Source organism: Porites lutea, chromosome 10 (genome assembly GCF_958299795.1).
Source record: "Porites lutea chromosome 10, jaPorLute2.1, whole genome shotgun sequence".
Taxonomy (NCBI): domain Eukaryota; kingdom Metazoa; phylum Cnidaria; class Anthozoa; order Scleractinia; family Poritidae; genus Porites; species Porites lutea.
In genome coordinates this window covers 14,372,524-14,399,148 of record NC_133210.1, presented here as the reverse complement: position 1 = coordinate 14,399,148, position 26,625 = coordinate 14,372,524, and the positions used below count along the sequence as shown (strand labels likewise).

Sequence of the window (26,625 nt, the reverse complement as noted above, 5' to 3'; positions counted from 1 at the left end):
GAATGTTTGGATTCATCTTTTGCCTTCTTCAATAAGGCAGAGCTTTTGAAAAATAACATGGAAATATTCGCCATAAGGTTCAGGCGGAAAAAGTTTCAAAAGCAGCAAATGAGGCAAAGAAAGGTACCGCGAAGTGTCTATAAATTGGCACAGTTTGTATGATCGTTTATCGCTTTCGGGCAACGTGCGAGGTGGTGTGGCAATATCCTGATCTTAGAATAGGAGGATTAGTATATGATACATTGAGCTTAATGTACGCCGAGTTTCACCGAGCCAAAGTGCGTAGTTCTTCTCATCAATCCCTTTAAAGTCGATGGAATGAAAAAGTGTGGAGACGACATAAATGTAATCTGCTTACATCAAGTCACTACCTGCTGCAACAGGTTGGCAGTAGAGATCAGTGGTAAGTTTTGAAATTTACTCGTTTACTTCTAACAACAGCAGACTTATATGCATGTTTTGTGCATGAATCAACATCAGGAAAACGTAATTTTTTGAATGGCAAATAGATAGTTCCTGAAATACATACAGGTTATAAAATTAAAGTTCAGGCTCTACAAACGGCTCTCCATATATTAATGCTAGAGGGATAACACTGCTAGGCTAGAATCTATGTGCAATTGCATTGTACAATATTAACTGCAATATTCCATTAAATAATTTTTTATCAGGGGTGCAAGGAATCTCTGTTGTCAAAGTACAAAATATTAAAATCAACAAATTAACCCATTCGCCCCTGAACCGCCCGTAACCGCCCGTGCGGATCCAGGTCCTTTCTACCCATTGTGACGTCATCAGTTTTAACGGTCAAGGACAACTTTCTTCACTAACTTGTGCAGAGTGAAGAGATCTTTCAAACCATACCAGAATGAGCACAATTCAGTCAAGGACACCGGAGAAACAAGCAAAAAACCACGTGACATTGACCTGAAAATCTCCATGAAAATCTTGTCCCATTACCCACCTACCTTTCCTTTCGCCTAATCCTAAGATCCTAAAAGCTTTCCTAAAAACTCTTCCCACCAAAATCAAGCCTACTAAATGCCCAGCAAGAGAAAAAAAAAATGAGGCAAGAAAAGCAAAAAAAGAAGGGAGGAGAGAAAGCGAAAAGTAAAAGTCAAGACTGCTGTGTCACTTTTAAACCCAAAAACTATGTCGAAATTTTGCTTTCTGCGCATGCCCGAACTTCGCAAGCTGATATTTTGCATCTGGATCGGAAGACCGCGAAGTCTTCGACCTGTAAACCAGTTTGTGGTAAGTTTTAGCTCTTTATAGCACGACAGTGACCAGAAAACCACTCGACTAGCTTCAAAACGCGTTTTTCGGCAAAATCTCTAGGAGCGAATGGGTTAATACTAATTATTTTTAATTTAAGAACACTATAGAATTATGATAGTGTTGAAGTTTATGTATACAAACAGAAATAGATTTGATGCATCTTTTATGAAGGTTATTGTTTTATGCACTTATTGAAACCAATCTGTGCAACCGTCAATCCCCATTGTTCAGGAAGTACTGTTTCCCCAAATTTTAAAGTGGAAAAATCAATTTCAAGCTTTTTGTAATAGCCATTGGGGGGCAGCCAGTGAGGAACAACACGACATGGTATAAATGGTACACCTTCCTGAATGGTCACCCAAAGACGATGGTTTCCTTCAGTGATATAGGCTCTTCCAGTTGTAAGATCACATGATATAATTATTGGTTCTTGAAAACCATTTTTCAAAATGAAACGTCTTACTTGTTCAAGAAGAACGTGATTATTACCAGCTTTTGGCATGAGAGATCTGTCAAATTCCCTATATTCCCAAAGATCTTGTGTTTTGACCATTTGAAATTCATGGGAATAATCAAATGCATCAGAAATGTAAGATTTGGGCTGCATTGCATGTTTTTCACTTTCTGTGGGTTCATCAAGTGTCACAAAGGACATATCTGTATCAATTAATGGTTGAAATGCTTTTGCACGTGAAAGAGTACTGAGTTTAGTGTGTGAATCATAGGCTGTTTTAGACTCAAATGATTCAGATGAAGGTTTTGTTTTCCAACGAAAGCAAGATCGTAAAATATCTTGACGTTTGTGGCATCTGGTTTTTGAATGGACAGGTAGTTTGTAGGTGCAATTTAAGCTCCTAATGCACTTGACAATCTCTCCATCTACATTTGCACCTTTTTCATCCACAAAGTATAAATTTGGTTCCCTTTTTCTTTCAGCCATATCAACAAGGGCTGGATCATATATACCTGGACAAACCGGTAAGTTTTCAATAGTTTTAAGCATGACACCCAAAGCAGAGTTTAATATGTTTTCTTGAAAAATATTGTGTGGGAGTTCCCCATGGTCAATTTTGTTACCCAAGAATTCTACTGTAAATGGACTAAAATCCTTTGAAGGAAATGTTTTTATTTCGGAAGGAACAAAAAGGGTTAACTCCTTCCACTTCGTTATTACACCACCTTTTCCGATATTTGGAAGAGAAAAAGTAACCTTCATGGTATTATCTGTAGTGTGCTGAGTAAATGACACTGTCCATGGAAAAATACATGAAATAACTGTTTGAAAAACTGTATAAACTGGCAGAGGTGATGACTGTACTTCACTGTCATTTTCTGCATCTACTGGTTCGTTTGGAGCAGTTTGTGTCATTATTTCATTCAACACATCTGTAAAAATACCTGCGTTACAGTTTAAAGCATAAGACACAGCAAATTCTCTATCCAAGACCATTTTTTCTGATAGCACAGTGGCTTGTCCTTTAGTTGGATTAATAGTTGTTTCTTCAAAAAACTCATGCTTGTTGCTGTCATTATCTGTCGTTATTGTGGAAATTGAACAACCTTGTTTTTGGTGGAAGATGTTTTGAACTTCTTTGTACTCATGCTCTATTTTAATGGATTTTAAATAGAAAGGCTGACATGACATGCATATGTAGTCTGGAAAAGTTTCATCACAAGGATCTACACTATACAAGTCATTATGTAAATCAGTCTTATTGCCAGTTCTTTCATCCAAAAAATTGCATCCCACTGAAAACGTATTTTTAAAAATATTTATGTGGTGTTTCTTGCAGGGAACATCACTACTCAGGCAAACCTTGTTGCCACATTGTGAACAAGTCACTATACATGGTGTAACTTTCAGGATGCCCAGCTGGGCATCGCTGCATGATCTAGTGGAGCTTTTCCCCTTAGGAGGCTTATGCCCTCTTGCTGATAAACTGCCGTAATGTTTATCACATACCCTAAGATCTTTGAGATTTTCAGGTGTAACATCATCAGGGGCACATTTCAGTTCATACCGCCCAACCATACTATCAAATTTTCTTGATCCTGCCTCATTCTCACATCCCTTCAGACAGCATTGTACACCTCCCATCAATCGCCCATGCATAAAAACTGTTCCTCTTATTTCTTCCAATAGTGAAAAAACAAATAAAGGCTTTCCACAGCATGACAACCAGTACAAATCACTTGTTATTCTGAATTTAGTATTTATTTGAGATCTTAGATCTTTTATTGTGGCATATGGTGCAAAAGTGAGGGTGTGTGGCTTGCCTGTTATATCAACAATTGGAATTGTTGTCATCAACCTTTTAGATCTTATCAACATGCTAAAAAGGAAACCAGGGTGGTGTAATTCAAGCAGTCTGGCACAGGGATAACTTAAAAGTACACCAAATGAGAGATATAAAATTAGAAAAAGGAGTGGCATTTCTGTAAAGGATCTGAAACTGGCATCAAAGGTCTCCCCAAACATAATAATAGTCACAACATATAAACCCAAAAAGAATGAAAATGGGAGTGCAGAAATTATCAGCAAAAAAGTAGCAGTTGCCAAGTAAACAGGATATTGAAGTTCACAGTTTAAAGAACAATTTTTTGTAATACCAAGGTTCAGTAAAAAGCCATGAGAAACAAAAAGGCACACGATCATTAGACAGGAGAAAAAAAGCTGTGATTTTAATCTCCAAAAATATTGTACCAGTGCAAGGCTGCTGCCTAAGAAAAATTTTAGGGAGCCCTTCGGGCTCCTAAAGTTTAAAGTTAGGAGCCCGAGCCACATTGTTAGGAGCCCAGTTTGAAATCCATGTATTGTTTTTCCAAGATCATTACATAGGTTATAGAGGTTCTTGCACACTTTAATAAGAATTCGCCGGGCCTAATAAATAACACGTAAACAAGAATTAACCGAATTATTTACTTTCATACGTTGCAAACTGGTACATGAAATCGAACATCAAGCACGTCCAGTCGATAGCACGCAAGATAGCTTCCCATTCTCGCCACAAAAAAGTTATCAAATCGACGAAAACCCAAGCAAACGATGAACTGCACGAATGTCAACATAGGCAACAAACAGCCCATAATTTTGCTATTCCATATTTGGAAGTCAAATCTCAGACCCAGTCTTCAACTGCCATCCGGACTCGGAAACGATGGCTTCGTTCGTTTCGACAAAGCTTCACAGTTGAACACGTTAGGTTTACATAATTTACGGTTTATTTGTGGAAATTTTATACTGCCTAATCGCATCATCGCTAACCATATCAACAGTTCCACTGTTTAAAGTCCTACTCCAGCTAAAGGAATATAATGTACAAGGAGGTTAAGTCTAATGCCGTGTGTTAAGTCAGGCGCCCGCGCGGGCTCCTTGTACCGAAATTTGGTCGCCCATGCTCTTACCTTGGGCGCCTCTGGCGACCGGGCGCCCGTTAGGCAGCAGCCTTGCAGTGAAAAGTTGAATTCAGGCTTTACATGTAAAAAAATTTGGTAAACTGGATCAAGCAAAGATAGAAATAATTTCAAGGTAATAACAGCAGGCAATAGAAGCATTTCTAACAAACAATTTAAAGTTGATCTATACTTAATCATTTGCCTTAAAGAAACCATGCACAATACTTTCCTGTAAAACAAAAACGTCAGTGTAAAAAGAATGGTGGTTAAGGCTAAAAGGGAAACAAGGAAGTTTGAGAGGTTGAAGTTTTGAATTACCTTCACTTTGAAGTGGATAATAAAAAAGGACAAAACAGAGGAGACCAACATTTTTACCACATGCAAAGTTTTACTTTGTAACTCAAAGGAGTGAGGGATTTGTGTCTCCAAAAAAGATGGGGGCTTTGAAGGGATGCAGAGGGCACATGGAAGGCTTGAAAGGCCTGGGAAAGATATTGCAACCATTGCAAAAACAATATGGACACGCACAACAGCCATCACAAGATACACAATCTTACGATTGTGAGGACTAAAAAGCCAAGCAATGTCAAAATATAAATCATACAACAAGAAGCCCATTGTCAAATATATATACAATAAAATACTTTTATTCATCATGATGTTTTCTTCTAAAGTAAATAATTTAGATATATATTATATAAATATGATCTTACTTTATTAATTTTCTCACTAAGTAATTTTTCCTTTTTAAAATAATATAACTTCTTAAATTAAGCTATGTACTTTTTATTTAAAATATTTTTTTCTGTCTCTTTTATATGTCTTTAATATTATTATTATTGTTTTTTTCTCAAGTAATAGTCACACTAAATTAATTAAAAGAATAATCTTTTTAAAAGGCAAATACAGAAGCCAACAACACTGCTAACAAGCAACAACAACAATGATACAGGCAAGTAAAATACGGGGAAAAAGCCAACAAAAAACTGCAGACAAATGCAGACAAATGCAAATAGCAACTTTTTAAATACCAACAATAACAAAACAGAATAAAGCAACCAACAGCTGTAAATTTTCAAAGCAGTAAAGGCCAGCAATTACTTTGATCAACACAGAGGGGCACCAGATTAACCAGCAAACCTTAGACACAAGCAGTAAACAAACAAGCAAACTTAACACACAATGACAGCGTTAAAGTCTGCAAAATTTACCCCAGACAGTCAAGAAGCCAAGAAACCACACGCGATTCAACACAGTATCTTCACATTCAAAAGGATTGATGAGCAAAATGGCTCGTTACATCAACACAAATCAACTATCGTATCAAACTTCTGTTATTAATGAATTAAACCTCCTCTTCTGAGGAGCTTTGGTTGGCAATTTAAAGAGAAAACGGCTGACGTTTAGGGTGGATTTATCTAGTTCCGAGTTCAATATGGCGCCAACTCCACTGACCCGAAGTGGATTGGAGTAGAATTTAACACAAACGTGCGGATAAAACAAACACAGCTTTTACACACAAACAATATAAGCAACAAAGCTTGCACACTTACGACAAATTGTTTCACCAACGCTGAACAAAAGCCTGTATTAGCCCTTTCTTTGTTTAAATTCGATGGCTTCTCCACGGTAAACTGATCAAGCGACGCGAAGCTCTGACTCGTTGCTATGTGACGTCACACTGTCATGATGACTCGGTCACAGACAAATACGCGAAAACAATAGAGACGCCTCCTCTCTCCTGCATGTGGCTGACGCAAAGCGCGGGAAAATGCATGCGAGCGCGTCACAATTGGCTTTGGTCTTACTTCTGATTGGATAAAAAGGTGGCGCGAATCTTTTAAGCCAATCGCATCGTGTAGAAAGTGCAAAACCAATTACTTTTCGACACTCAAATGAAAACCGCTCTAGCACTATCCAGCTTTTAAACAACTCGGGCTAGGTCTTAAAATAACTGAAAAATGTAGGTACTGCTTTAATTTGCCCTGAAAATGGCTAGACCTTCGCATGGCTCAAATGACCACGTACAATAACAGTGTCATCCATTGAAGGAGATGTAAAAATGGTGTCCTCAATGTCAATTCAAGATTTCAATTGGTACTTTAGTGCCAAATACGTTGACACTCAAATAAAGTGCTTTTTTGTCTTAAAGTATCTTGATAATGATATGATACAGCAGAGTGATTTTCATTTGACCTTGAAGTAATAACACACGAACAAAACTTGAACAACCAGTGAACAGGAAGATAAGAATTTGATTGGCTTATCGCAAATGCACAGGCTTTTAGTTGGCTTAGCAATGAACAGCGACGAATGTGAAGCATTACTGGGTTAAAGTTACTACGTCATGCTATTTGCAAGAATAATGTCTTAGTTTTCTTATTTAAGACTATTTTTAGTCACTGAAACTGTCTCCTGATGTAATAATAAAAATGATAATAGTAATAGTCATTTATACAGCGCTTTTTCCATAAATGTCCAAAAGGGCTTTACAGTGTGCGTAGTAAATTAAACTTGTAAAACTTAAGACAAAATTTACAAGTTCATCACTAGCGTAAAAACTAAAAGTTCTTATAAATACTATAAATAACTATAAATGATTGGCATACGCCTGTCGAAAAAGGTACGTCTTCATCTGTTTTTTAAAACAATCTAAAGTCTCACATAATCGTATATCCTATCTTTAGTAAGGAGTTCCATCCAAAGAGATGGCGCGGATACCGAAGCTTACCGAACACGATCTATAAAACCACACGAACGTAAATTATAATGTTGTATTTTAAATTTCTTATCGGTTGAGGATCTAAGATTATGCTGAGGTATGTATGTGTATTGAAACTTGAAAAAATTGGTCCAACTTTTTCAAGTTTTCATGCAATACCTGCAAAAATGACCAAAACAACCAGGCAAAACAACTTAATGGGTAGTGCTCTCTGATGAAATTGTTTGATGTCTTCTTGATAACTAGCCTGCGTAGCAGGCGCTTGGAAGTAGTGGCGTGTCTCCCTCGCGCGCGCCCGTTCTCTCTTTTGCCCGACTACTTCCAAGCGCCTGATACGCAGGCTACTTGATAACTCTATAGGAGCATTTTGTGTATTGCTAAAGGCAGTATATAAGTAATGACTTGAGCACAGAATTGACTTAAAATAGCAATATCCTCGTGACATAGCCCCTTTAAACTGCTAAAGAAAGAAAGTTTATCATCATCGTTATCATTGTCAGTATCGTCATTATCGTCATCATCAACGTCATCATCATTATGGAAGACTTTATTGTAAAGCTATCATCTGTCATAAAAAACTCTAGATTTAAAGTATTGGTTGGCTCTATTGCTAGGTGCACGTGTTACTCTTCAGTCCGACACCAGATTTAACATACATGTAAAAAATAAACTCACAAAAGCAAACAAGTGTCTCCACAAAATCTCAATAAATCGTTTAAAGGCTGTAGACTCAGGTTACCGCAGGCCACTGCCGAAGCAGATCACCGTGTTGAAGGTTGGAGCCGCCAAGGATGTCAAAGATAGAGGCGGAGAAAGAAAGATCATCAGAAAGGAGACCGTTTTTCGAGACCATTAAGTCAATGGCGACATAGTTTATTGAGAGGTTATTGCCTCTAGAGTCACCTTTAGTCTACAACCAGGTGCAACAAGACTTAAAACTGTATCTTATTTTGTTTTAATTTATAAATGGCCTGTCCATAATGTTGTGTTTGAGATCTGCCATCCTCCTTTTGTCAAAGTCGCTAGCGAAAGCAAGACCATGCTTAAAACCTGGAGGAACAACTTTGAATAAAGCGGAGGAGGAGGAGGTTGAGTGTTCATATCACAGATGTGAGACTAGCAGCATTTGAAATAGCAAGGTCGATTTTTCGTCCAAGCGTCTTAACATTTTTGCAATTTGTTGTAAGTTATTGCGCCTGCTCTTATTTGACTTATTTCTTACCAAAAGAGAATACCAAGTCCTCCCCAGAGGACAATCATACTCTACCCATCCCTGGATATATTAAGTTTTGTCTACAACACACGTGTCTCAAAGGAGCTCGTGTGCTGTTCGATGGACCCGCTTCAAGGGAAACGGATATTCTGTGTATTTATATCAGTTTTTGGAAAAGCTTAACATTGGATTTAGCAGATACGACAAAAACATGAGGTAGGTGTAAGGTCTTTAAATAAGCTGGTGGGAATTTTACATGACTCTGCGTATTGTGACAAAATTTTTTGGTCGCCGAGAGTGAAGCAGTGTGGAATTTTATGGAAGACCAGGCAGAAAACGTATCTCGCAATAAACGCTTCAAAACAGCCAGCAATGCTCACAAACTGCAGCATTTAGCGCAAGGAAATATGACACATCATTTTTATCTCGAATTGGTTAAAATTTGTGACAAAATGAGAATGTTTTAAAGCCAATTCTGAAATTTTGCAGACCTCATTATCATGCAGGACGCGTGCATGACAAAACAATGGTAGAAATTGCAATGTAATTTTGCGCTACTCTTGCCATCAAATCGGACAAAATGCGTTATTTTCAAGTTTTTTTTCTTACTATGCACGATAATATATAGATTTAGCCACGACTTAAAGCGAAGCTCTCGTTAATACATTTACAGTTTACTTAAACAAAATTTAAAATCGTGTAATGCTAAAGCGGCGAAGGCAGCGGCAACGGTAAACAAAAACAAAAATAGTCCTAATTAGCAAAAAAAGCAACTTTGCAAGTGCATCACACATTTTTGTACAATTCTTTGCCGTTGTTTTGCACGACTATAACAGCGTGAAATGTCCTAGCTACACGTTTTATTAAGGAAATGTCGTATGTGTTACTGTTCGCTTTTTTTGTCCTTCACTGCGGCTCATTTTCACCTTGATGGCCGCTAGCATTTCTCATTTTCTCACCACCGCTATAAAATTTTCATGTTTTTCTTCTAACTAAATTCGTCTCCTTTGTCCACGTCAGGGTAAACATTAAAATATATTCGAAAAAAGACTCGGCTCAGTTCTCTCTAAAAGTCTTGGTGGCCATGCGATTTACTACTAAAATGCGCGGGTGCTTGAAATGCGAAATTTCACCCCGGCTTATATGAAAGGCTGGACGTTCGGACGCACGTAGCTCCGTTAAAAAAAAGCAGTTCACTTTAGACGAAGGAAACAATTACTGAAAAGTGTCCGCAATTGGATTTACGCATTTCCAAGTTCTTCTTTTCTGGGCTTTTATTCACCTTACTCAGCGTCTTCGTTCCCCTTGATCAGCGGTCGGGAAACGTCAAACCAGCATGCGCAGTAAGCGACGAAGGCTAGTTTTCTTAAAAGGCTCGAGATACACGAGATTTGACCTTTTTTAGGCTTAATTTCGGGAAGAAAAGTTTTGCCGAGAACATTGAGAAATATGAAATTTCTCAAAGAGGGTAATGGTGGGTCAATAAGACAAAATATTAGTTTAAATTTGCCAGACGAGGACAATTTTTAACATAAATGTTATTTTGGGGGTGAGTATCTTTGTTCCGCTTGAGAACAAATGGATCACATTTGCGACGATCACTTGCTTCGGAAAATTCTTCTTAAACGTTATTTTGTCTTTAGAAGTATGGGTCATGCCACTTTGCATAGGTGGAACTATCCATACTATTTGCTAAGCCTCCGAAGTTTGCAAGAGCATTTATGGCTCTTAAGAGTGGTAAGCTTTACGTTTCCGACTGCCAAATCTGATGCTGTTCGCGCTGTCAAAATCCTGCCTTTCGCGATGAAGCATCGCCTACAATCGTATAACATGAGCATGCAAATAAGCTATACTCCCAGTCTGGGGCTATCGTTTCCTTTAGCCTTTAACTCCAATATCGACACCACCATACATTTCCCTGAAAAATTAATCGGCCATTTCTGAGTTCCCTCGGGCCTCTGTATCAAAACGAGGTTAAGTGCTCAGCCTTAATTTTTATATGGAAATGATTTTTTTTTCTCATCCAAATAAAACTCATTTTCACATGAAAGGTTATAAACTTGGCCTCATTTTGAAAGTGAGGGGTTTTGGAACTCGGAAGTGGCCTATTGAGAGAATTGTTAAAAGATCAAAGGGTTTACCCTTTGGTGGACCTTTGGTGATCATTTGATTAGTTCTCATAACCCGTGTCTCGTTGATGTATAGATAATGTTAGGAGAAATTTGATGTTGGTCACTGTTGGGACGTAAAGAGCTAAAAAATGGCCTTATTACAGGCTATAAGCGCATGAAAACTGGTGAAAGGAAATAAAACTTTTACTGGTTATGGAGAATCATACTCGAATTTTATTAAATATTTTCTTTGGTCGTCAAAAATCTGGGCTAACAGCACTTTGCCTAAGATTTTACTGCCAACTTTCCTTTGACTTCCTCGAATTTTTGGGTCTTTTTTACAAAACCTGCATCAATCAGGTTGTATGCCATTTCTAATATAGTGGTCTTTAAATCTATGGGCTTGAATCCTTGGTCAGCTTGTATCTGAAAGGGAAAACAAGTTATTTTGCACATTTTTAGATAAAGCTTTAGCAAATGTGTTAAGCACTGTCAGTTTTTTCGGTTCGACCAATATACGTTTCTGGGAAACTGCTCACCCACACCTCCCCTAAGCCAACATTTTGCCCTAAGTGAGAAGCAAGTGTTAATGTTGGCTTAGAGGAGGGGTAGATGGGCAGTTCCCAGAAAAGTATAATGCTCCGTTTTATCTCATTCAAAAGTAGGACTTCGTCCCGTGCAGTGGCGGATCCAAGGGAGAGGCCCGGCGGCCCCGCCCCCCTACTTTTTAGGCCAAACTGAAGTCGAAAGAGCCGCAAAAAGTTTTTTTGGATACCGCCAAATAGGTAATCCGGATTCCAAAATCCAGGTAGTTTTTGCTTGGCAGTGGAATCCCGAATGCGGAAACCAGGGCTTTCGAATCCTTAACTACCGAAAACCTGCTATAAAAAACGATTGAAATCCGGAATCCAAGTTCCACTGACAAGGAATCCGAAATTCAGTTGCTGGGAATCCAGCATCCACTGCATGAAATCCAGAATTTAAGTCTGTCTAGGATTACTTTTTATCCGGCGTGGTTACTTCCTTTTAAGAGACTAATGGGGATGTGCCGCTGGATGGGGTCGCATTTTCACGACTGGATTGACTATAATGGGGTCGCATTTTCAACAGAGTTACTTGAATGGGGTCGCACATTTTCTGATTTTTGGGTGTAAGAGAGCTCTTCACATTCTTCGGTTAGCAAACGTACCAGAATGTTTGTACTGCATATGAAAAGTAACATGTTCTTAATTCAATTTAAGAAATGGGCCAATTCATAAAAATAGAGACTGACTAAGCTAGGATCGAGAAAATTGCATATTTGCCCAAAGATGGGGTCTATAATAATATTATTGGCCTCAGAATAGACTATAATGCTATAATGGGGTAGGGGCTCTGAGAGGCCAGCGGCACATACCAAGCAAAAATTAACAAAGTAGCTCCCCCGGGCTTATTATACGAGAGGCGAAGAACTGGAGATGTAGTTGGGAAGGCAGCCAAAAACAAAGAAACAAAACGATCAATTTTTACCCCCATCCCCGGTTCAATATTGGATATTAAAAGAAGAATTTATTCATGAGAAAGGAAATCGGTAAGCTTCCTAATGTTTTCAACTGAAGATGAAGATCTGTTTACTCTACAAAGTCACCAATAAAGGCCTGCTTATAGTCATTGTCTTCTAAAAAGTTCCATCATACTCTGAGTATTTCATTTAAACAATCCACTGAGGTAACTATCAAACCCACATGCAGGAACCAGTTAGCATGTATGATTGTTAGTTTTTATTTACTAAGCATGCACATACCTTGGAACTGTCCATCTTTAATTTATTTTGAATGCTGGGGTCCACTACCTTTATCTCACTTGGCACATCATAGCCTGGCAAAAAATGATAAATGACATCAAAGTTGGGTTAAGACTAATAGTAGTCCCCATTTTTCCTCAGGGATAGCTAGAGCGAGCGAAACAGGACAGCGCGTGAAGATCACCCCACGCGAGAAAGGCGAGAGACCCTTTCACGAAATTTCATTTGGCGCTCAATTGAAAACCCTCACTGATATAGCTAAAATCTCATTTCCCCGAGCAAGTTTGCGTTACGACAAGTTTTCCTTGGAAGTGTAAATTAAAAAATCACGAGGCAACTTTTCCTTTACATCAGAAGTATTTTTTAATGGAGATATGATCGTCGCAGAGGTAATAGCAATTTAAGCAATTGCAAATCCGAACAATAATTGGGCTTCAACGGGATTTGAATCAATGGTCTCTGCGTTAGCGCTGCAGTGCTCTATCAACTGAGCTTTGAAGACTCAAACAGTAAGAGCAGGCCAATTGTTTCAGTTCATTTTAACCGGTGAAAGGAATGAAACTTAGATTGAAGATGATGAGAGCTGCGGAAAAACAAATTTAAATGAAGACATGATCGTCGCAGTTGTAAGCAAAATAAGGCCAGTTCCGAGTTTCATAACCTCTAACTTTCAAAGCGAGGCTTAGTGGAAAGCCTTTCTTGTGAAAATGACTTTTATTTGCAGGACAATAAAGAATCATTTTCATAGCAATGGCTTTGCACTTGGCCTCGGTTTGAAACAGCGGCTTGGAGCAACTCGGAAATGGGCTATTAAAAATTAACCCTCTCCCCCCCACCAAAAAAAAAAATCAGAATGTAACAGTTTTTCCCATTACTACGGGCAAAGAAAACTAGGTAATGCAAATGCCACTTATAAAATGATCTACATCCAACCCACGATAACAGATTGAGGCAACATGTTGCGTTGGTGCGTATTCTTACATACAGTGAAAATACGGGAGGTTCGAAAAACCGAGCTAAAAAAAAACAAATTCGAGAGTTTGACAGGGAAGTAAGCTCAGTTTTGATTTGAATTATCAGAAGTTCGAAAAAAGTGGATTCTCTTTTTCCTAAGGCTGAACTTACCAAGAGGTCGAAATTCCTCATCAAGAACTTTCGCTACTTCCTCGAACCACCAGCAGCCTGTTATGGTAATATATCTATTGCCTGAGACAAGAAAAAAGACGAAAAATAATGTTCGCTTTGAAACAGAGGCTTGGCAAGACTCGGAAATAGCCCATTGTAGTGATACATTTTACTTACGAGCCTCCTGTCCAGGGTCCTCCCTCTACTTAGTAATAGAGAGGCCCCGGGAATGAGGTTGTTTGCTTACCAGACGCTTTAGGAGACGTCATAGCTGTGATATGTGCTGCAGCTACATCTCTGACGTCACTTATTGGCAATGACATCCTAATCACATATGGCACAACACGTTCGAGCATGCTCCGCACAAACTTAAAAAAAAGAAAAGATATATTTTTAAGAATCATCACCATCATAACATTATGAGTGGTTTATGATAATAAGACCAACTTCAGTTCGATTCTTTCAACTTTGCACGAGTTCTAGCCTTTCTCTCGCGGCAACGGATGAAAATTCATGCGTTTAGGTGTTCCGTTAATACGGAACCACCTTAACCGGACGAATATTTAGACGCGTACCGTTCAAATTCCGCCAGAACAGAGAAAAAAATATTTCATGGCCCCCTGTGAACGAGGTGTCCTGTCAAATTTTTTTGCCAGTCGAAAATTCGTCCCCTGCCATGTGAACGTAGCCTTATAAAGCCTCCTTTCACATCCAGGGAACACTCAGCTAAGTCCACTTCAGTCATACATTTCAGTGGCAGATCCAGGGAAGGGGCCGAAGGGGCCCGGCCCCCCTTTATTTACACCGAACTGAGGCCCGAAGGGCTGAAAAAATTTTTTTTTTGAGACTGGGCCCCCCTTTTGTCTAAGGGTCTTGATCCGCCATTGCTTTTTTAACGGTTCTTTACCAAGTTGTTTCGAGTCTATCCCTGCTGCAGACCTGGCGTTTCCACGTCAGGGACATTTATATGTCTTACATTGTTAAACATTATTCTTTTAACGAGGCCCAACCCTCGACCACCTTCAGATTTGCCTTTGCTTTCAAATCTATTGAAATACAAGTACCTCGATACTTGTGCAAGAAGATCCGTGCAACACTGGTCCAAGAATCAATCCTGGATTGATACAACACAGCTCAAATTTTTCATCATCTAGAAGGAGAATGGATAGGTCAGTTGGATCAGTGTTAGTTGATAGGAGAGGTGAAAGCTCCTTACCCCTTCTAACGAATACCCTAAGACGCTAATGTTATCTGTAACGACTTGCAAAATGAATGGAGATTTTAATAGAAAAAAGGAACAGGTGCATTATAAGGGCTGAGAATGACGTCCCAAAAGGGCCACTTAAATCTCTCTCTCATGTTATTTATTTTTAAAGACTTTAAAGGTGGCTGAACACTGTTTTGGCAGTTTGTGAGTATATGTCATTTGCTAAGTCATGGCAAGAGAAAGGTTGCAGCTCACAAGCTGAAACTTGGCAAGTGAAAAATATACTAATGAAAGATTTTGATTGACAGGTAAAATTTGATGTTTTCGTAGTTTCCATGGCAACATGAACGATTGAATACAACCTTAAAATTTCACTTTTGCTCAGTTTACATATAATTGGCTCATAAGATTTTCCTATAAACTTGCACGCAGCTTACCATAATTAATCATTACCATTTGAAAATTATTTGACCAAATTTGAACAGACAGATTTTTAGGTAATCCATAATATTATTGTACCGCAATTATTAAATGTGTCACAAAATTCGTCTGTTCAGCTTCCATTTTAAAGTTCTCATTTTTTAAAATACGATAAAAGTAAAAATTCTGCCAAATATCGCAAAATTTTAATGAGCAGATTTTGAAAAATCGTCTTCTCTGTACCATTGTTTTCCAGTTCGCCGCCATGTTTGTTTGTCTAATTTAAAACATGCGCTACCGCTGACCGCCCGCAAAACTGCGTTCAGCCATCTTAAGCGACATTTGATACACAACTGACAGTTGTTACAGAATGTAAAACAGCAATACCTCCTAGTTATTGAGAGACATATGACTCTTTTTACAATTGTGTCACTTACAGTGGACTAATTTATTCTTGATATACTGCCTCAAAGACGCACAGGGTAGCTAATTGGAATGACGTCAGTCAGTATTTAAGGGCGAAAGTATTGCAATGTTTAAACGAAGAACGTGGCAAAAGCCCCTTTTTTTCATGAACATTCAGTGTATGCTTATAAGCTTTTAATATCCCAATACTTTTAGAACTGGTTCAGTAATACGCCAATTCCGAGTTCCAAAAATTCTCACTTTCAAAACGTGGCTAGGTACAAAACCTTGCTTATGAAAATAAGTATTAGTAGCATGAGGTTAAAAAATCATTTCATAGCAATAGCTTCGCTACCCTGGTTCCAGAGGTTTTTCTTGATTTTTCTTTGCGAAAGAGATCAAGAGCAAGCCGCGAAGCGGCGACAACGAGTCGCGAAAGCGACGAGGAGAGAGAGAGAAAAAGAGGTTTTTCTCTCTCTCCTGGACGCTTTCGCGACTCGTTGTCGCCGCTTCGCGGCTTGCTCTTGATCTCTTTCGCGAAGAAAAATCAAGAAAAACCTCTGGAACCAGGGTATAGCTTCACACTTAGCCTCGCTTTAAAACAGAAGCTGGTACAACTCAGAAATAGTCTCTTAAGTACCTAAATTCCTTCTTAGGCCTCAACTTTTCATGAGACGAACCAAAGCTAAAACAAGCGCCACTGAGTCGTAGTCATCACTTACCCGGCGGCACCGTACAAAAGACTTAGGGCCTGTTTACATGAAGGTGGGGGACCCCAGATAGGTGAGGTAACATGTGACGGGTTACCCCACCTAACATGTAAACGTGATCACATTAAAATGAGAGATTATATGGACAGGCGGGTTACCCTACCTAAGCGGGTTACCTCACCTATCTGGGGTACCCCACCTCCATGTAAACAGGTCCTTATTGACCGAATCAAGCAAAATTAACTGCGAGAAAACGACAGGACAACTAACAATTTGACTATAAACAATAAACGACTGTTTAACTGTGACAACAAAAGGATCGAAACGCACCTATGACAATACAAGTCTTCATAGCCAATAACATCACGGCTTAACTGACATGCTACTAATAACATAGTGACTTAATTGACCAATCAGGTCAGTAACCAGATTTTAATACCATCAACTGACGTGATACAACTAACTTTGACTCTGAAGATGACTACGCCGGCACAGGTTGAAGAAACGTCAGTCACCGTCAACAACAAAAGTCCTATTCAGGACTACATTCACCAGGGCGATCATACTCAACATACTTAGTGAGTTAAGTGTAGTTAACTGGCTCAGTTAAGTTCGTCTGAAGGAGTTTGGATCGTCCAACGCGTTCTATCCGCCTGCTTCAGATGTATAGGAAGTCTGAAGATGGTCTCCGGGACAAACGTCGGTCTTCACATGAGACGAACTAAACTAAAAACTAAAATACCTGACTTCAAATCACTTTCACACGATACTTTAATATCTCTTCTTATGAATTCCTCTGATTATTTAATTAACTGTCAATTAGTTTAATTTATTTCGCAATGCTTTGAATTAAGAACCAAATTAATATGAATGAATGAATGAATGAATGAATGAATGAATGAATGAATGAATGAATGAATGGGAACTGTAACGTTTTGTAATGTTTTGCACGTACTAATTAGTTGAATTAGTACTTAAATTTAGACTAATAGCTTTTGCAATACTGTAATTCCTTTATGGTCATGCAAATAAAGCTTTTGGTGTTGTTGTTGTTGAAACTAATAAATTGAAACTTTGTATGATAATGTATATTTAGCCTCTTTCGGGAAAAATTGATTACTATACTGGCCGGCCAAAATTGCTTTTAATTTTGGTCTGATTAAGTTGATTGGTTCGACGCGGCCCTAAGTTCAACGTCTGACCCAAGAGACGATCTTAACTTAATTTAGGTTGACCCAAATTAGAGTTTGGTTCGTCTCATGAAAAGTTCGACGTTTGGCCTTGAGGCCTTATTCTTCTTTAAACTTTTTGCCTGCAATGATTTCGCCCGAGTATATTTTGCAGTGTCGGTGACTGAGCTACCCCTACGTCTCCGACGACGTTCTTGATAATGAAGTTACACATATCGAACGTCCAATCACAGTTATTTAATCATTACTTCCCGTAGATACTCAGGGTGCGTTCGATTGGTAAATCTGGATTTAGATTTTAAAATCCGGATTTCGGATTTGCAATCGAACGCGAAACCCGAAAACGGATTTCAACGCTGACATATCTGTTTTTGGATTTTCATTTTTACCGTTGGATTGGGAAATCCGAAAAAGGATTTGAAAAACTGTCCTTAAGAACAGCGGTCTTGCGCGCGCACGCATACTAAGCAAAAAGAAGACCACTGTTCACGAGAATAGTTTTGCAAATCCTTTTTCGGATTTCCCAATCGAACGGTAAAAAGGAAATCCATGAAATCCGGATTTGGATTTCTTAATTGAAATCCACCCTGAGGACGGATTTCTCGGAGGTGAAATCCGTTTTCGGATTTCGCGTACGATTGGGAAATCCGGATTTAGATTTTGAAAATCTAAATCCGGATTTCCCAATCGAACGCACCCTTAATATCAAAAAAACGGAGTATTCGATACCTGGCAAATTGTTCACCAGCTCCCAAGCTGCTTTCTCAGCGCGGCGCTTGCTCTTCTCATAAACGGTGCCTTCCTTTTCTAATGACCAGTCTTTCTCGGTAAAGACGTGATCCTCTGAGAATCTACCAGCTTCAAGCAAACACATAGATCTCATTAAATTAAACACTCAGTTTCCTTTTCTTTTATGTCACTTTACATCTAGAGATTTTTACTTAGCTTTTTGCATCCCCTGACAGAAATTTTTGGCAAAACGAAATCATTCGGCAAGAATTTAATTATCATTTTTAGTCTTCACATCAGCCTTGAGTTTCATCTTTAACAGTAATTCTTTTTGGTATTGCTGATGCTTTTCTGCATCATCTTGACTTTATAGACCATATCATATCCACGATGATTACCAATTGAAACTTAATATTTTGTTAGCTAACTTATTGCGATTTTCATAAAAATTTAGTCAACCCAGCGTCGTTTAAAAGACAATAGGCTTAATGTGCACAAGAAAGCAAAATCTTGAAAGATAACGTCATGTGCCTGTAAAAATAACGTTCCTTTTTTACGATTTGTTACGACGCAATGGAAAAAGGACAACTACCTTGAGAAAACAGCCGACATTCCTCGACGCCACGACTGGTTTCCCAGTTTCCCCGAGAAATGATGGGCGCGATCCATTCAACCAAAATTCCAACCGGTCCGATCGGGAAAAGTGGTCCACCTCAAACCCGTTTTTTCGAAACTTTTCCGCTTGGACCGAACCGATCCATTGAGTTTTGGACCAAAATTTCCGGAAATTTTGGTTGAATGGATCGCGTCCGACGTCTAATACTGATGACCAGTCACTACCAAGACCTGGGTAGGTGCTTCTGATTGGTTACAGCAAATTAATAACCAATCAGAAGCACTACCCGGATCTGGGTAGTGACGCGTCATCAGTCAGAATTTCTACGCTCGTTTCTCTGACGTCATTTCATGGGGAAACCAGTCGTGGCGTCGCAAAATGTCAGCTGCTTTTCTCAGGCTAAGGACTACTACACTTTTACCAATAATTGCGGCACAAGAACTTGTCAGTACAACTCTTTTGACCTCGCCCTTCGTCTTTGCACAGGCCTCAAGCACATTCCGCGTTCCTTCCACAGCAGGACCTATCACCTCCATCTCGTCTTTTGGATCTTCCATGGGGAAAGGGGATGCCACATGAATAACAAAGGTACAGTCTTTAACCGCACTGTTAAGAAAATGACCAGTAAAGCCACATTTTACAATGACTGATAGACAAAATTGCTCGAGTCTTCATCAGCCGAAAGCTTCGCATTGTCCCTAACACACCTTGTTTGGCCCCAAAAATTTTGCATTAGCATTGTTTTCCGGATCCGTACAAGTTTTAAAACTGTAATACAGCATCTGACTGTGCTAATAAAATATAGATACTGTACCTGCATTAAGCCTGATAATGCAGCTATAGTAAAAAAATAGCTAGCTGCATCAGAAGAATTATCAAACTTTTAACAGTAGGAACTGCCATAAAATTGAGTGAAACCGAAAAATGCCTACCTAAATATTTAAAGAAGGTATAGATAACACACTAAGTACGTATAATTAAGGCACGGATGGACAAACTTTAATTGGTACGGATTGTAATTGTGGCTTTTGTAAACTATTGGCCTAGCTGTTTTTCAAAGTTTATTTTTGATGTTTGTAGCATTTAATAAAATACTTGGGAGACAAATTTGTTGAAAAGGAAGCTGTGATTTTGCCATTTGCAAAAACTTTATTGGCTAACGTTAAGTTCCATAGCACATGTTAAGAAAGCGTAATTGGTAATATCACATCAACAAATTGTTGAATTAGACAGCCGTCGGTATATTTCTTCAAACCCAGAAATGTTTCTGTTTTATATAACGATCATTGGGTGAACACTATAAATACTCAGACTCAAACTTACTCTGGCCACGTTTCCTTCTTTAGCAAGTCTGCCTCGACTAATTCCAGTGGGTATTTCGCATTTTCCAGACAAAGATCTTTCAATGGCTGAACCTTCTTTTCGTTTTTAAGGCTTCGCACGGTTCCTCGTACGATATATTTACCTGACTCGACTAGCTCTTTGACGATGTGCATAGCCACGAAGCCAGAAGCCCCTGTTACGAGAACGCGAGACATGTTCCTGGTGGTGGTGTACGAAAGTGTCCCGGAAAACGTAAGTTCGACTGTTTTGCCGGTGCACGAAATGTTGGGGGAGTCACGAAAATTAACTCCGACTTCGGACACCCGGAGAACACAGACCCTCCTGGTTGCAAATATCGCTATTATGCCAAACGCCTTGCTTTAAAGCTTTCTTTAAGTACAAAATTTCGCAAAATGTGACTTCTGAATTTTTGCAGAGTAAGATTAAGATATTGTTCTTTAAGGAAGGTAGCTGGGGGTGGGGGAGGGACGTTCAGTGATCCATTGAAACAAAACCTGAACAAATATTGCACAAATATTGTACGGTGCAGAATAATATATTAAACAATGGACATAACAATTTACGCTGCACTGATATTCACGATTAACCGTCAATTAACTGGCAAACAAACAAGAGTAAGTGGTTTAAATAATAATGATAACAGTTTTTAACTTAAAGTGTTCGTTTATTCACGGCCTTGGTAAGTGGGTTAGGTCAGGGATACCCTGCGTGGCAGGTTAAAGAATCGGACACGCCGTAGCGCGCGACGCAGGTTACATAGGTCAAGAAAATATGAGTTGTCGTGTCGGAAATCTTTCGTACGTCACCCAACACTTAAAAAATCTTCGGGCTTTTTAAAAAAATGCATAGTCATTCTGTGCATGCACTGAAGTATATCATCTCAAATAGATGAAACAATATCACTCTCGACTCGACAATCAACATCTCGCATTAAAGTAATCCATTTAAAATTTCGCTTTCAGATTTATCTTGTCACGATAAAAAACATTTAAGTTTCACTTCAGACGTCCAAGAGGTCTCTGTTTACGAGACACTCAGGGGTTTGAGGTGTGTGGTTTCGTGACACACCGTAATTTTGTTGGACATTGCGTAAGTAAGATTAAGAATAAATAATCTGCTGACGCAACCTCCAATAGTAGTAGAAAAATATTTGAACGAGAGAATACTTCTTCAGTTTGTGCTTATAGTTTATACAGTGAAGACATTACGCCCTGGATAATACGGACACGTTGGCGTGTCCCTTTTGTTGCATGCCGCGCAGACATTCTTGGGGTTATGCGCTATGATCTAGCCTGCGTCGAAGACACTCTAAAACTTTCTTGACTAAGGGACGGACCATTAGAAAAGTTATGGGGAGAGGGGGGAAAGGGAATTTTCGAGCCGCAGGAATGTTTTTTCGTCATCAAATTCCTTGTATGAATTTTTTTAGGCCATAGCATGAATATTTTTTAGGTTTAATTGGCGTGCAAGAATTTTTTTCATTTAATTTTCCCTTGCGCGATTTTTTTTTTGTACTTCGCCCGCCCCCCACCCCCCCCCCCCCCCCCTCATAAGTTTTCTAATGGCCCGTCCCTAACAAATGATTTCGACGATGCGTGGGCTGGCTGCGACGCAGACTATGCGCTATCATTTATATACTTTCGTGCTGTGGGGGGCTTCGTCACGCGTTGCTGACCCACGAAGCCCCAAGGCTAGTCAAAAGCTCGATTTCGGCCACTCTCTCGAGTCCGCCTTGTTCCTTGAATTCGCGAGTAGAGCGCGGGGTTAATACCCGACCATTGACCGGTAAAAGTACCGAGAAAAGGCTAGCCCCGTTGGTATTGCGAAAACCATTGTTGGTTGGCTTTTGTGTTGGGGTGTTGGTATTGTTTATTGTCTTTTCAATCTTCTGTATTACGTCATTTGGTGGTTGCTTCCGTTCGCAACACTAAGAAACTACATTAGCCCGGTTACAACGTGCACGGGTTTTCCTATCACCTTAAAACACTCTCACTCAAGAAAGTAATTCCGAAAGTACCAGTCCGTTTTTGGACTGAAAATACGACAGCAACAAGGAAGTTAAGAGGAAGACGGGAAAGGGGAAACCGTGTAACAGGTTTAATTTTCAGTAAGACTCATCCTTTTATAACACAAAACAGACCAAACTAAACGATGGAATACCGTCCCGAACGGTGAACTCTCCTAGCTATAAAAAGTAGTGGAGGTGTATGTCGATGTATGGGTTGGTTTCCAGTGTCGCTTAATTTTTACATGCGTACGTGCGTAAAATTTACGTTCGCAGATATGATGAAATAGAGGCAATGCATGAAAGGTCGCTCGTAAGCGTAATAGTTGAACCTCGCTCAACTCCGCGTTTAAGCTCAGCACTATTTATCTTGCCTCTATTGTATTTACGTGATCAAAATTTACGTGCGTTAACGTGTGTAGCCAAAAACGCGTCAGTGGAAATCAACCTTTAGTCATGCCCACTCTCGTACCCAGAGCCCTCGCGACAGTAGAAATCCACCTTAAATTTTATAGCAGAGTTCTCGGGAGAAGCATTTTCGACAGTCCACCGTAAAAAAGTAACCAAAAGTTTTCCTGGTGTAATCTCCATGATTTAATCAATGGGCAGTCGACTTTCCTCCTTTGATCTCCTCGTATTTAGGTGTCTTCTTGATAAAGCCAGACTCAATCAGATTGTAGGCCATTTCGATCACGCTGGCCTTGAAGTCCCGTGGCTGGAATCCTAGATCCGACTTTACCTACAAGGAATGTTAGAAGAATCAAGAATTGCTTGAGAATTCTATAATTCGAATTTGAATTCCTCATATATAATACACCCTGCTTGCCCCCAAGTTTGCATGATTAAACTTTTGTTTTCGAAGACTTCAAATACTCTTGGAGGACTGTATATTCCAAAGAACAATTAAAACAATTGATAACTTATGCAAAATTTGGAGGTGGGAGGGGTGGGGGGCAAACAGCGTATACTATGAGGGATTCGAAAAATAGTAAATAAACTTTGAATGAAAGCCACTCTTTTCTAAATGTTTAAAGCCCAAACAACAATCTTTCATCAAGCTTTAAAATTTGAAAGCGAGGCGCGAGAGTTTTAGACTTGCTAAAACACGTTCCGATAGTGCTTGAACAATTCAGCATCAAATCCCTGTAGTATCGCATTTTGCTCTTATTGGTTGATTTATTATTCTAAGCGTGCTTTATTCAAAACACAGAACAAAAACAATCAATGTGACAAAAGTCGGTGAACTATAGTTATGCAAATAACTTGGGAAATTGATGAACAAAGTGATACAAACTTCTACTTGCGTTCAAGTGCCGTGATTCAAACGAAATATTGAAACTGTTGAACCGAACAAGAAGAAGACAATTGCACGAGCACTGAAAATGTTTACGGAACTACAAATTGGTAAGTTTATGTTTTATCAAGTAGTTTCATTTTAAGGAGAAGAATTATATGGGAATCAAAGAGAAAGAGAAAGAAACGATGGTCGAGGCTGGGCGAGAATCAATCCGGTAACCGATGTTTGAGTTTTAATCCGCCGGAATGAAACCGGAGCTATACTATGGCCCTGTTTATATGAAGAAATGCTGTGCCAGATAGAAGGGTTACTTTCCTACCCGAGCTAACCTGGGCGAGTTAACTTTTCGTTCATTTCGTTACAAAATGGCTCGAACCGTTAACCGGAGAAACAAAAAGTTAAGTTGGAGCGACTAGAAGGGTGACCCGCCTTGCCAGGACACCATTTTTCGATGGTAGAGTTACTCCCTTAGCCGGGCCAACTTTTCTCCATATAAACACTTTGGCTCGCTCGATCGGGTCAATTCTAGCTTGCGAGCAAGCTCTCCGGGGCGCTCCGGGGCGGGAAAAGGAAGGAGAGCTTGCAACTACGTCGCTGGAATTTGAACATTACATTTGCAATGACGTCATTACCCTTGGCACGTGTTTTTCAATGTTTGTTTACAGTGGCGCTCGTTTCTGCTTTGCGCTGATTGGTGGAAATCTGACAGCTCAGTCCACAGGGAGCCACAGGGGAATTGTAGGTGGAATTCAAATTCCAGAGACGTAGTTGCAAGGTCTTCTTCATTTTCCCGCCCCTCCGCCAGAGCGCCCCGGAGAGCTTGCTCGCAGGCTAGGTCAACTCGATACGGCTGAAGGCGAGACAGTCCGCGCATGCGAGAATGCTCTTGTGTCAACTTTGTTCTCATATTAACGTGCTATAGTTAACTCGGCTTGGAGGATGACCCTCCTTCCCGGGACAAATTTTCTTCACGTAAACGTTTTCTCACCAAAGTAGGTAAAGTCACTTACCTTGGAATTGTCCAGTTTCACTTCATGATTAAACTTGGGGCCTAACTCCTTAACTTCACTGGGAACATCATAACCTTAAATGCAACCAGATGAAAGCTGGTTCCAAAACTGCCGGAATATAACCGAAATGCTTAAATAAGAACCCAGGGCCAGGGGGAGTCGCTTATTTAATATTTTAAGCCTAAAGGGGGGCATTATTTTGCTGGAGGGTGCTAATTACAAGAGAGCGCTAATTCGAGCAAGTAAGTCAAAGAAGTGCCTGGTACAATTTTGCACAACATTCTGCGCCGAATATTTTTTTCCTTTTTATGGGATCGCTTACCAAGAAGCTTGGGCCAGACTAAAGGCCTAAGCCGGTCATGTTTGAAAAAGTGTTCCAGAGAGTATTACATGAATAGGATTTGAGACTTAGATCGTTGTCGTCTTATGTTACTTGGGCATACCTTTCTTTTCATGCCTGTTCAAAGTTATTTTAAAATTGGTTGGACTTGCTCGTATAGTTCTCAAAAATGTTTCCTACTAGTCCTTCCCCACCACTCCCTTCTTGTTTGTTATCAATTTATGGAGTGACAATGTATTAAATTAAATAAATTAATTTAACTTAAATAAGCTCAGTCTAAGGCTGTGCTAACAGAACTTGAGACCTTAGCTCGCGGACAAGCGTCGCTCGCTCGTCATTTGCAAGAACGCCCTCTCCTTTTACTTTAAGCCCTTTTCAGGCGGGTTGTGTTTAGAAAAGTAAAACAATGAAACGTATAGCAATCGGTTCACTTACCAAGAGGCCTAAATTCTTCATCCAGCATTTTTGCCGCTTCTTCAAACCACGCGCATTTTGTAATGGTGATATACCTGTTTCCTGGTACCACATCATAAAAGGAAGTACGAGACAGTCTTAATAGTCCGGTGAATTTGTCCCCCAATTTTGGGAGGCAAACAAGGTGTATTATGGGAAATGCGCGAGTGGAAATTGGGCTCAAGCGAGAGATGGTTTAAGGTGGGGATCTAAGTTTGTCCCAGGTAAAAGTAAGGAAGTGAGTCTGCGCTGAACATCTTTACTTAATTTGAAGAGGGTGGCACATAAGAGTGCAACTAAAAAAGTAGTGGTCCTCTATCCTAATCAGGTTATCAATTACTTAAAAAATACTACAAGCCATCGAGGTCAGACAGAGATAACTTTTAATAAGTTACGCTGAAGTTTTAGCTTACTGTGCTGTTCTTACATACAATGTACATGGAGTGTTTATTTATTTATCACTATTAATTCCAATTATATTTGCAAAGGGTTTGGGTTACATTCGCTTTATAAAAGATATTTCGTTTAAATTTTCTTCCCTTCATTTGAAATGGAGCTATTTCACTTACCGGGGGATTTTGGTGACGTTATGGCTGTTATATGCGCTGCGGCAACATCTCGGACGTCAGAAAAAGGTAATGACATTTTCGGGATAAACGGTGCTCCACGATGAAGCATGTTAAGGTGAAACTATAACAAAAAATACCTTGAAACGTTAATTCGTTCAAAGTGCAAAGAGTTGCAACATTCGTCTGTATAAGGGAATCCAAGACAGTCTTGGATTCTGGATTCCACGCCGTGGATTCCGGATTCTAGGAATTGGATTCCGCATTCTTTCTCGGTGGAACTTGGATTTCGGATTCCAATCGTTAGTGGGATTCCGGATTCCAAAGCCCAGGATTCCAGATTCCACAACAAAAGAACTGCTGGATGACTGAATCCAGACTCCCATATATGGGGCGAGTCGTTCTGTTTTAACCTCGTCCCCAGGGCCAGGGCGCTTTTCCCAGCGCCCTGGGGACGAGTTTGGTTCTGTTTCTTAAGGGAAAAGTTTTTATATCTACATCCATGGTTGTTGGTTCCCGTTTCTCAAAAGTCCCGGTAACCTTGGCATCCAGATATTCTTCTGTTATATCCTTTCCGGCCCTAAAATATCTCATTCACCGGTTAAACTTTTTTCCCATTTCTGCCTGTTTTTATGGATCCCAATATGTCGTATCATGGAAACTGAATATAGTATGTATTTCGATTTACCTCCATACTCGTGCAGG

General features: G+C 39.5%; 2 protein-coding genes across 2 annotated transcripts in view; both read right to left on the bottom strand.

Moving 5' to 3' along the window:
• Window positions 1-10,904: 10,904 nt before the first annotated feature.
• On the bottom strand, window positions 10,905-20,443 carry LOC140950742 (uncharacterized). The gene is made up of 8 exons (XM_073399980.1): window positions 20,229-20,443; window positions 19,327-19,511; window positions 18,290-18,418; window positions 14,693-14,778; window positions 13,876-13,996; window positions 13,629-13,709; window positions 12,504-12,577; window positions 10,905-11,146 (listed from the first exon to the last, which is right to left on the bottom strand). Exons 1-8 carry the CDS (start codon window positions 20,441-20,443, stop codon window positions 11,006-11,008), a joined length of 1,032 nt encoding a protein of 343 aa, XP_073256081.1. The 3' UTR covers window positions 10,905-11,005.
• Window positions 20,444-22,712: 2,269 nt separating this feature from the next.
• Window positions 22,713-26,625, bottom strand: part of LOC140950228 (uncharacterized) — a 6,916-nt gene continuing 3,003 nt past the window's right edge. The window contains exons 4-8 of the mRNA XM_073399433.1: window positions 26,609-26,625; window positions 25,924-26,044; window positions 25,337-25,417; window positions 24,562-24,635; window positions 22,713-22,993 (exon numbers count right to left, since the gene is read on the bottom strand). The exon at window positions 26,609-26,625 is cut by the window's right edge and continues 69 nt beyond it. Of these exons, the coding sequence (XP_073255534.1) occupies window positions 22,853-22,993; window positions 24,562-24,635; window positions 25,337-25,417; window positions 25,924-26,044; window positions 26,609-26,625 (434 nt within the window). The 3' untranslated portion in view covers window positions 22,713-22,852. The remainder of the gene's footprint in view (window positions 22,994-24,561; window positions 24,636-25,336; window positions 25,418-25,923; window positions 26,045-26,608) is intronic.